The sequence below is a fragment of the Phaethon lepturus genome, unplaced genomic scaffold (genome assembly GCF_000687285.1).
Source record: "Phaethon lepturus isolate BGI_N335 unplaced genomic scaffold, ASM68728v1 scaffold2185, whole genome shotgun sequence".
Classification (NCBI taxonomy): domain Eukaryota; kingdom Metazoa; phylum Chordata; class Aves; order Phaethontiformes; family Phaethontidae; genus Phaethon; species Phaethon lepturus.
In genome coordinates, this window is record NW_010541036.1 from 71434 (window position 1) to 82447 (window position 11014).

The following is an 11014-nucleotide window of genomic DNA, read 5'->3' on the forward strand; positions in this document are numbered from 1 at the left end:
CTCTGTGCATTTCTTTCCGTATTGCACCTTCTTCCAAAGAATCTCACAGCACCTTGCAAGCAATCATGAAGGACAGCCTCACACCATTCCTGTGAGGTAAGTAGGTACTATTCCCATCTGTAAAATGGGAACAAAACTGAAGCCTAGGATAGTTGTCCAAGGCCAAAAAAAACAAGTCACTGACAAAGTTGAGGGAGAGAAGTCCTACTGTTAGATTCGTACAGGAACACAGCAGCTAGAGTGGTAAGCATTGCTGCATCTAACTAGTGAGTTTAAAGACCTTAGTGCCAAAGTCTGATGCTGAACAGCTCACCTCTAAGTGCCTCCAGGCCAGCATATCCTACCATGCTCTCAGTGTCTCTGGAGTGAGCCAGTATCTCAGCAGAGGCATTAAAGAACTACATTGTGCACTGGTATGTGAAGGAGTACCTCGGTTATCATGCATCAGCTCTTCTATGTTACATGCCTGTGCAAAGGCATCATGTTAACCCTCTGGTAAATACAAGCTTATTCAAGGCAACTTACTTCATGGTGAAAGGTGGCAATGCTGCTTCCTCACCCTAGCAAGTGAGTGTACACAGACAGGCACGCTGGGCCATCCAATGTGAATCAAGGTATCTAACGTACCCTGTGGTAGTTTGCTCATAGCCTCCAGCCGCTTGGAGCCCCAGTGCTCAGTGGCAATCCTACACTTGCCATTTGCCAATGAAAAGCTGCCTCCTTTTCTCCTTTCCCACAACAGCAGTGGATTATGGCTTCTTCCCTTCTTACCCCTTGGCAAAGAGCCATTTCAAAACTAACTTGCTAGAACTAGTTATCATCAACAAGTTTCTAGACCAGGATCTGCTGTAACAGAAGTTTTCTTTTCCCCCCCGACCTTTCCAACTGCTGCAGAGGAATGAGCAATTCTCCATGTCTTCCCCCAAGACCACATACTGCAAACCATCCAGGTGCTAGCAGCAGTTGGGGTTTTTTTGGAGCTGCTGGTACCATGTTGCTTCTAGTTCTCCTTTAGAACTGGACAGTCATTCTAAAAGTTTGTCTCAAATTCTCAACTGACATTTGAGCATAAACTTTTACCCTCTAAGCTTCGCCTCTAGAAACTAAGTTACACTGGTGCCACAGATAAACATATGTGGCAAAAGACAAAAGAAATTTAACTCTGAAGATTGATTAGGAAAACCACTAATGAATTCTATCACATTAACAGTCTCATTTCTAACTTTTCTAATTTGTTTTTTATTATTATGGTAGGACTGCTTGCAACCGCAGTCTTATAGAAAACATATTGTTACTAAAGTCCTCCCCTGTGAGACCTATTTACTTCCTATTTTCCTCAAGCACTGCTAGCCAATGGCTTACCTGTTGGCTGAAGGAAAGGAGGCAAAGGAGGGAGACTTTTTTTAAATTGTATGAAATCCACCACAGATTAATTAGTCATCTCATAGCAGTTCAAAAGATAGGAGGCATCTGGAATGCTATCTGTGCTCTCTATTGAAGGCTCATTGTCACTTAAAAAAACCCCAAATAACCCACCAAAACTGTAAACCCTCTGAAACATCTAAGTGCAAAATTCATTAACATACTATCATGAAAATAAAACAGAGGGACTCTGGGAGGCCACAGAAGAAGTCTGAATTTGCCCCCAAAAAATTTTTTTTGCAGTGGACTGCAAAAATAAGTACCAGTTTCAAACAACTTCTGTTTTCAGATGAAATGTTTCCACATGTCATTACTCCCTACAGAATACTCAATACTGCTGTTTTGTTTAAACGTGATGAAAAAGTTATGAAATCTGACTGATCTCTGAGTACAGTAGTGTGTTATCTGAGGTAACTAATTTTAGAAGTTATTTTAGACTGTTCAATTCTAATTACAAATGTTATAGATACATTTCCTTCCAAATCTGGACACTCTGGTCTTTTTTTTTTTTCCCCTCATGATCAGTACTATTGAAATAGCAGTTTCCTAGAGTATGGAGTCACCTACATATATTCTAAAGTTCTCAGAATCTCTTCTGAACACAGGACACTGGCAAAAGACAGCAGTTTCTGATCAATGTGCATTACCAGCTTTAGATGCTGAAAGGGGATTAACAATCAAATATGATATTAAGTCTTGTCCTCATTTTCAAAACTGCATCATCACATTATTAATGTTAAAACCTGGAATATCAGTGAACATGTGAATACTGATAGTTTTTACACTGCTAGTATTTAAAGAACTGTTCAAGTGACTAGAAGCAACCAATAGAGAAGGTATGTGAAGCCATTACAAGAAACCACTTCAGTCTTTTTTCATTTTAACCTAAACACTGAATTTTCTGTGGCTATGCCTGGGCCGCAGCAAAAGAAGAATGAACCACAGATGGCCCTGCGATTCCAGACAGGGGCTAGAGGAGGTGATGTATTGACACTCCTTCCCCCAAACTGCCCTGAGTTAACAGCTGATACCTTGGAGGAAGGATGCCTGGGAATTATCTCATCATCAGTGTAATTCTGTGAATGCAGAAATATAAATTTCCTGATAGCTGTGCCAGTCTATACACTTAGGTGGCAGCATCATATTTGGGAACAGGAACATGGCCAAGGAGTCACGTGCATTAGGAGACAGTCAGACCATGACCTTAAGGGATCACATTGGTTGCTGGCTACTAGTGTGAGCATGTGTGTGCATGAGTACAGGGGTTTTATCTTTGAAAAGGAACAAGTCTTGGCAAAAAAAAAAAACCCTTAGTTCCCTCATCTGTGTGTGAAAGAGTCTTTACCAATTTTCAGAACTGAAGTTCAGCTGCAAGTGGCCAAACTTGCCAAGTTAGGTGCTTTTCCAGCAGCCCACCCAGCCTGAAAGTCAAATGTTTTTGGAGACAATAGGCAGCTATTCTCTCCCTAGGGTATTTGTAATCTCCTGAGAGGCTACATAAAAGCAAAGCCTGTTCTTGGATAGAAGTGAATCAAGCCTAGGGCAGGGAAGAGGAGGAATGGTCAACAGCAGTTACCACATCCAGCCACTACCACATCCTGCCATGTCCCTGTGCTCCAGGTTTCTTGTCATTATCACCCACTTCCACCTTGTGCACACTGTAACACAATGCAGCGGAAGTTGTTGGTCCAACCTACAGTGTACACAAGAGCAAGGAGACTTGCTACTAGGGGGTGGAAAAAAAACCAAACAACAAAAACACCACTCCTGCTGGTTTCCAAACTATGGAGTACCCCCAAAAAATGGTTATTCTACCCTGAATCCCCATATACTTGCTCTGGTTCACTAAGAGGTAATCTGGAGTCCCAGCTGTTTGTGAGAAATCAGAATCATTCTGGTTTACCATACAGATCTCTTGACTCATGCTGGTGTGATTCCTGAGTATGGAGATCTTCATTCTCTGAGGACCAGACTGAAGTTAGGCTGATGCAATACAGACTAATCTGGAATTATTTGGGTTCACAGAAGGCCGATGCAAAGTTATTTTGATGACTGCTGGATTCCATATGCAGCTCCCTCTGCACTGATGACCTCAGGATTTTGGAGGGAGTTAAAGGTTTCTTTCTAACTGCGTGATCCCAGTAGAGCAGAAAGTTACAGAGCAGCCCTGCCAGTTTTGTGCCATTCTCAACTCATCTTTCAGTGATGCTTTCCAAGATGCCAATCAAATTGTCCAATCCCAACAAGTACCCATCCTCCCTATTGCCTTCTTGCCAGGGGATCCTGTGATCCAGTGTCTGCCCATCAGGGAGAAGGGTGGTCTTTCCAAAATCGATCAGCCACACATTGGCATTCCCACTGCCATCATGTACAAAAAGTAGTGAACTTCCAACGACCTGGAAGACAGATTGAGATGATGTGGTTAAAAACACCTCTTTAGCTCTCCCCATCACTTAACGCTTCCCACTAAGATGACGACCTCCTCAGGTGACATTCTCACCTGTTACCCAACAGACTTTTGGGCTGCACTTGCACATGGTCAATCTACATGCCCAATTTGCATAACCATATCAATCAGTAACGTATAAATGGCCTGTAGATGGGAAAAGGGACCCAGTAGACAAAGGGAAGAAAAGCAATTCTCCAGCTCACTTGGCAGCAGGTCTCAATTTGAGCAGTTCAGCAAAAGCCAGTGGCTACTTTCAAAAGGAAAAGCGTAACCCATGATTAACAAAAATGCCTCTAGTGATAAGAAGAAATCAACAAGGTAGAATAAAATGTCTGCTCTCAAAATCTTGAGCTGTAACAAGCAGAACTTAGAATGCTGATGATGCCTTCTGCACAGCAAAGCATACAAGAGGAACACACAGAGCAAAATTATACCATCTTTCAATGCAAATCCAATATAACTAATAAAGTCTTCATTATCAAACTACAACTGAATGCTACTGTACCAAATGCAAGCTTCCACATTACCATTCCCCCACAAAGATTCCCACTGGAACACACTGAGATTAGAGAAACCACAGGAAACCAGTACTAATAAACCATTCCCCGCAGTGGCCCAGAGCTATAAATGCTGGGATGTTATAAAGATGGGAGGATTTATTATTCCTCAGCTGGTTTAATCTTCTGTATCATTGTGATGGAGGCTTTGAGGTATCTGTGTTGTTAACATATATAAGTTTTCTTCTGCTACAAACTCCCTTCTACTAACACAGCAGGCTATTCTGAAGTACATCCAAATAACCAAACAAAGCAGCAATGCACTTCCACAGCATTACACTTGCTGCTCACCTCATGTCGCTTGAAGAAGTCTGAGGATTCAAGAACAATATGAATTTCCTGCAGACGCTTGAGGTATTTTTTCTGGAGAAAGAAAAGAAAAAAACAACCTGTAAACAGTTAAGTAAAGAATGAATGAAGATACTCTGTTTATGAGAGTCAATATAATGAAGAGATCACATTAATTTTAGGCTAGAGGTCCTTCAAAACAACAAGTTCATCATTTGAAAGTAAATCTGAAAACACACTTTAACAGGCTTTCATAGTGAATGAACAGAGCTGAGTTCCTCTGCTGCAAGTGTTACACCAAGCATACTTATCTGTCTTGCTTTGGATGCAATGAGATAGCATCCGGCTGCACACTTTCTGCATCCCCCTTTTTGTTTTTTAAATAAAGAGAAAAAAGTTTCAATCAATTAAAAATCTTTCAGTTCTCCACAGTGAGAACACAATGAGATTGTGTTAGACAAGGAGCTCCAACCATGGCAGGGTGGAATAAAAAACATAAAAATCAGGGCCTAATGCATAAAGCTCTAGTATACTTTTTTAATATGTTACCAAGCATGCTCCTCCTGGAGGGCTAATCTGCCTTCACAACGGCTTCTACACTGCAGCAAAACATTATGGCATCCTTTGAAGTTCCAAAGACAAGAGACATGTTATGCCACCTACCACAGGCCTGCTGTGCTACCTGTGAAGTAGCATACAGGAATTGCTCTTTGAGGCGAGTCTCACACATAGGAGCACAGCCAGCCACTAATCTCACTTTCTGCCCCATGCTCTGGTTTTATCTTCAGCAAGACTGAATTCCCAAATCACAACTGTTCCTGCCATGTCACTTAGACACCATCATCCCTCTGATGCATTTAACACTCATGGTCAAAGCCAATGGCAAGGCATAAGTTAGCTTGACTGAGATTTTGCTAGCATAGGGAACCTGAGGAGAACTCACGGCAAGAGCTGCCAGAACTGGTCTCAGCTAACTGCTTCTCACAGCCCACCAAGTCCCCATGTCCACTCCATCTGCTGAGAGGGACTGGAAGTCCAAACCATTTTCTTCCTTGATAGTTTAATTCGTCTTTCTTGTACCAGAAAACACATGGCCCTGAAGCGAGTTCATTGGGTTGGAGATCAGTGAACCTGAAGAGTTCTGACTCACCAGGATACTTGTGTTGCCTTCAATGAATTCCACAAAAACCTGTAGAACTTGCTCCTGTGTCTTCGTAGTTTTGAAGTTTGTGTTACATGTTCCATCCGCCTTCTGCACAAAAACACACAGACACTATTTATACTGCTCTCATATCATTCCCCTCATCAGTCAATCCTCTTGAACCATCAGCAACTCAGCTCTTGCTAACCAGATGAAAGTGAGTAGCTGAACAGGAAGTGAGCAGATAAACCAAGCAAGAAGTGGAGAAAAGATAGAAAAGCCGATTGGATAACTTTAAATGGCACTTCATTTCCTGTTGAGTGCAGTTACCAAAAAAAAAAAAACAACCCAAACAACTCATGATATTACCAGCTTGCAGGAGGGTTTTCTCACATGTCATTACTAGCAGTGCAAAGTTCAATGGGGCAAACCACAGTGACCTCTTTGGTTGTCCTCTTGTCTAGCTTGGTGTAGTCAAACTCTGGCTGGGGGTATAAGGGGACATTTTCAAACCTGATTTTAGTAGTCCTTTTTGTTTGTTTGTGGTTTTCTTTTGATTTTCCCCATTGAAAAACAAAGAATTGCGGTTAAGACTCAGTTCCCAATATACCTTTGCACATTAATGTGACCCAGAAGTCACAGAACAGAAAGGTAGTTGCAGCCAAGAACAACTCTGGATTTGCAGTGCTAGCAGTGACAAAGCAAGTGTGTGAATTTTGGCAAAGGACTGTACATGCACGCTTGTATCCAACTGGGTCCTGGAAATTCAGAGTATTTTTGTGCTAGTGTTACAACTCAGTACAGAAGCATCCTGCTACTGAAAAAACAAGTCTTTCTATGTGCTGGTAGTGACCAGTTTGCTCTTGTGGGACTACAAGTAAGAGCAGTCCATGAATCGGAGACATCTGTCAACAAAGGTTATATGAATACGCATTTCTCCAAGAACATCCCCCTTATTTCAATGGACACAGATATAAGCTTTTAGGATATGCATATAAAATACAGCAATTATTGCAGTTGGTAGTCTGTATGCACTAAAAGCCTGCAAGATTATCAAACTGTATTCCTCTCTATCGTATCAGTCCAATGAAATCCCTCATTTCCATTTTGAGTAAATCAACAGATCACCAAAACGTGTTCCCTCCCACATGTTAAAAGTCACTACACCAAAACCCAGTAAATTCAGCTCCAGTCTCAGCAGGTGAAGTGCGATTTACTCTACAGCAGAACTCAGGCCCCTAGTATATACATGAAAAAAATCTGATAATGCTAAATATCCAGATTTATCGTGCAAGAGAATGAACTGACTGAATGGCAAAGCCAGGCAGAACAGCCTCCCACCTACCAGACTTTCTAGCAGCAGAATAAACTGAATTTTATTCCAAGGCTGTGGGCCAGATACAAGTGTGGCATGTCAGCCTGATGAGATGCGTAAGTTACGCAAGAGAAGTTCACCATCTGATCTGATGTATGATAATACTCAAAGCACATAGACACTTGGAACTTAATCTGATGCCTCGTACCTCTTCACTGGAGCAAGGCTGTTTTAACAAGAATTTCTCCCCATGCCCCAAATCCCAGAGCAAAGTCTGGAATAGCTGCTGTGTGCTCCCTTTTCATTCTTTTCTGTCTGGACAGACTAATTGCTTACTTCCCTGTTGTTAAGACACTTTTATGATTTTGTTCCTTTGCAGTGATTGGCAGCAAATGTAACTGCTGCCTGACCTGACATGCTGTAAACAACATACAGATTTTGAATGGCACCATCCCTCATATTCTGTACCAGGGCCTTGCAACAACTCTGGATGTACCTGATCCCCAGGAAGCGCTTGCCTGACTTGCTCCTTGAAGTCATACCTTTGTCAGGGCCTCCACACACATTCCTACACAGCAGAGCAGTCCGTTGCACAGCGCAGCTGGTGGGCCACTTGCAGCACTTCCCGTTAGATGTGACAGTGACATGGCTAGCAGGAGGGCAGGTTTGGCTGCCCCATAAAATAGTGCTACCTATCTTAACCTGTGTGGTCTCGCTTGTATTCCTCTGCAGGCTTCCCTTAAAGGGCTCTGGGTTAAGGTCGTGACCTAAATGGATTCACAAAGATTTAGGAATCAAATCTGATGTCCTCCTGGAAAAAAAAATGGCTATCCCTCATCCACAGCTAATGGAATGGTACCAGAGAAAGAAGTAACAAAGGAATGGTATCAAAGGAAGAAGTAACTTCCCAAACTGCACACAGTTTCAGGGACAGAATAAGAAGCCAGAACTCCTAATTCTCGGCCCCATGCCACTCTGCTCTGCAAGACTATAGTGTTACAAAGGCAATGTTTGTGATGCCTAGCGTTCAGACAGCCCCTGCCAGCGAGGAAACCTGCATTCTGAATCTGGCAGGCATGAAAGACTGAGTGTCGGGGCCAGCTATAAGGAAATCCAATGGTTCCAACTATTTTTGATAAAAGGAAGAGGGACAAATACCGTAAGTGAACCTGGCCTGATTTCAGAGATATGGAAGCAAGGCAAGGAAAAGGGATGCATCAACCTAAAGAGAAAAGGCATCCCACTGATGAAGGGGGAGTGCATACAGTGAATCAGATCTGATTTATTGGAACCCACTTCACAGCAGGGATTCTATGATCTCAGTTTCTTTGCTTCCGCTTCTTACTCCAGCAGCCACAGGGCACGAATATTTCTGAATGACCAAACCCAACATATCCGTTCAGCTAACTCCCTTTTTCCCACCAACCATTAGCTGGCATCACTGACCCTTATAGGCTCTCCTCTCAAAATGAGGATCTTTGCAGCACAGCTTTGCTTTTCTCCAAATACACAGAACTGGATGTACAGTTCGGCTACAGTGAAACAGTGTAGGGAGTACTGACTAGATGTATTGCTTGAACAACTCGCTTTCTGTCACTATTTCTCCATGTAAAAAGGAAGAGAATAATACCTACATCCCTCATAACAGCATAGGGAGATAGAGGAAAAGGTAAACTACTGTAATACTCCAAAGCATTTCCTGTGCTTAATGAAAGATTAAGTATTAGGCTCCTGTTTTGCACAGTTACAGCACTGTCTCAACAGAGGGAAATATCATACAGTCTCTGTGTGCTGTACTGCTCCTACCCACCTCTGAAAACCTGCCAAACCACAAAGAACAAGCCAGGGGGGTTTACTGGAGCCCCTCTGTGCTCCCTTAGCTCTGTCTCTCTCCAGGATGCAACATAAATTGAAGTCTTCTACACTGACCAACTATCTTTCCAAGAACATATGTAGAAGGTCTCAAGATCATCTGGGTTTCTGATTCCATTACACAGAGCATCCAAAGACATAAGTGGTATAGGAATAAAACAGGTATCTTGATAACGTCATTAGATGGCTAAAGGGTAAGACACGAAGTGTCTTGGCTGGACTGGAGCCAGATCATCTACCACCCAGAGAGCTCCTGCATGGGGATGCCTGGGTCTAACAGCCAGGAGTGGGTGGCACAGCATACAGAGGGCCAGCACAGCACGAGCTGGAAGCCCTAGTTCCTGTATCACAGGAGAAGAATCTGTGAATGAGGAAGGCAGAAGACAACACAGGGACGCAGAGAAGAAGAGGCTGTTTAAAGAGCCTCTGCTTGTCAGTGTCACCCTCTTTTATCCCTTTCTTATTCCCATGTGCTTCATCTATGAAATGGAAGCAAAACTCATCCAGATTATCATTTACAATGTCCTAACATACCGAAATAAAATGTATGTGCTCTGGGAACACCCTGAAATCACACAGGGTAATCTGCACTAACTTCTTCATAGCTGTCCCGTCATGGGCTTCAGGTAACGAGTACTCATCCAAGGTGCGGGTGGGTTTGGGCAGCCCTCACCATGCTCTGTGCTGCTACAGGTACACCACTATCTAAACCCAAGCAAACTAGTTCAAGGCTAGCTGTGACAGGCCTACGCAAGCAGAAAGCACACTTCTGTATTCCAGCAAGTGTTAACGTTCAAGTAACAGAGTCAGGTGGCTGATATTCTGAGAGTAGGTCCTAATAGGTTTCTGGGTAGGTATCTGACATTGCCACGGGGCACAACAAATATAAAGAATTAATGGGTAGGAAAGAAAATTGCAGGATTCTTCTGGGGCTGTATAAGGTAGTATCCTAGCAATGGTATAGGGGCACAAACTTATCCATCAAGAGTAGCAGATGGACTTTGTTGATGGAGAATTTTTATTTTTGGTTGTTTTGGCTTTATTCCAGCTCCATCCATACCAGATATTGTCATGTGTTTAAAAGGAAAAGGGATTTTCTCAATCCCAGGAATATCTAACGTAATGCTTTTAACATGCCTTGCAGATAAACATAACTGGAACAAAAACACTTTACTGTGATTTATTCGGAATAAACATGTATAGTTCCTTGATAAAAAAAAAAAGGAATTGCATGGGGAGAGGCGGTTATTTCTCCAGTTCTGAATTATTCCTTGTAACAGTCTCATTTTCATCGTATCTACACTATGTACTTGCTTAGGTCCTTCCTGCAACACCTCTGTGGTCGAACCAAGTATGGCTGATGTGCATTCGATGCTTAACTTTGTTGACACTACTCTGTTATAATTACCACGGATGCTTTAAAACCACAACACACTGTACTCTGTGGTTTTAAGTAGTGCATTTTCACACAATCCTTTGGAAAACCTGGGTTCTGATGCACACCAACTTTTTGATTAACCAATCAAATTTTGGTCTCGAAGATCAGGCAGAAGTGAAACTATTACCTTAATCCCTTCAATCCTGAAGCCCAGGTTGGCACTAGAGCTGATGGTTTCCCTCCACTGCATGTATCGGGGTTTGGTGACAGCATGCTGGGCATTCTCTTCATCTGTGGGAGCAAGAGGATCCACTTCAATCATTTTCTTGTACATGTCCTTACGCAGCTTTGGTTTCTCACGGGCCTTAGTCAACTCTTCCTCCAGGTACGTCCTGCAAGAACATCACATCCCAACAAAACCATAAGGACTCCCCAAAAATTTCTTTCTACAACTTATAATCTGGCCTCAAGAAATGTCAACCAGGAAAGTAAGCATTATCATTACCCCAGATTTGCACATGGGGAAACTAAAGAACGTGGACTAATGACTGCACAGGCGTATTTAGTGAAACAGTTGCAGGAATCAGGAATT

General features: G+C 42.6%; 1 protein-coding gene across 1 annotated transcript; it reads right to left on the bottom strand.

Annotated features, from left to right (window-relative positions):
* Positions 1 to 3614: 3614 nt before the first annotated feature.
* ITPKA (inositol-trisphosphate 3-kinase A) lies at positions 3615 to 10814 on the bottom strand (the record flags this gene model as incomplete). Its single annotated transcript, XM_010287596.1, has 4 exons — positions 3615 to 3818; positions 4720 to 4791; positions 5867 to 5968; positions 10610 to 10814. Coding segments are annotated over 4 exons (583 nt in total), but the record flags the coding sequence as incomplete, so codon positions are not given.
* Positions 10815 to 11014: the final 200 nt, after the last annotated feature.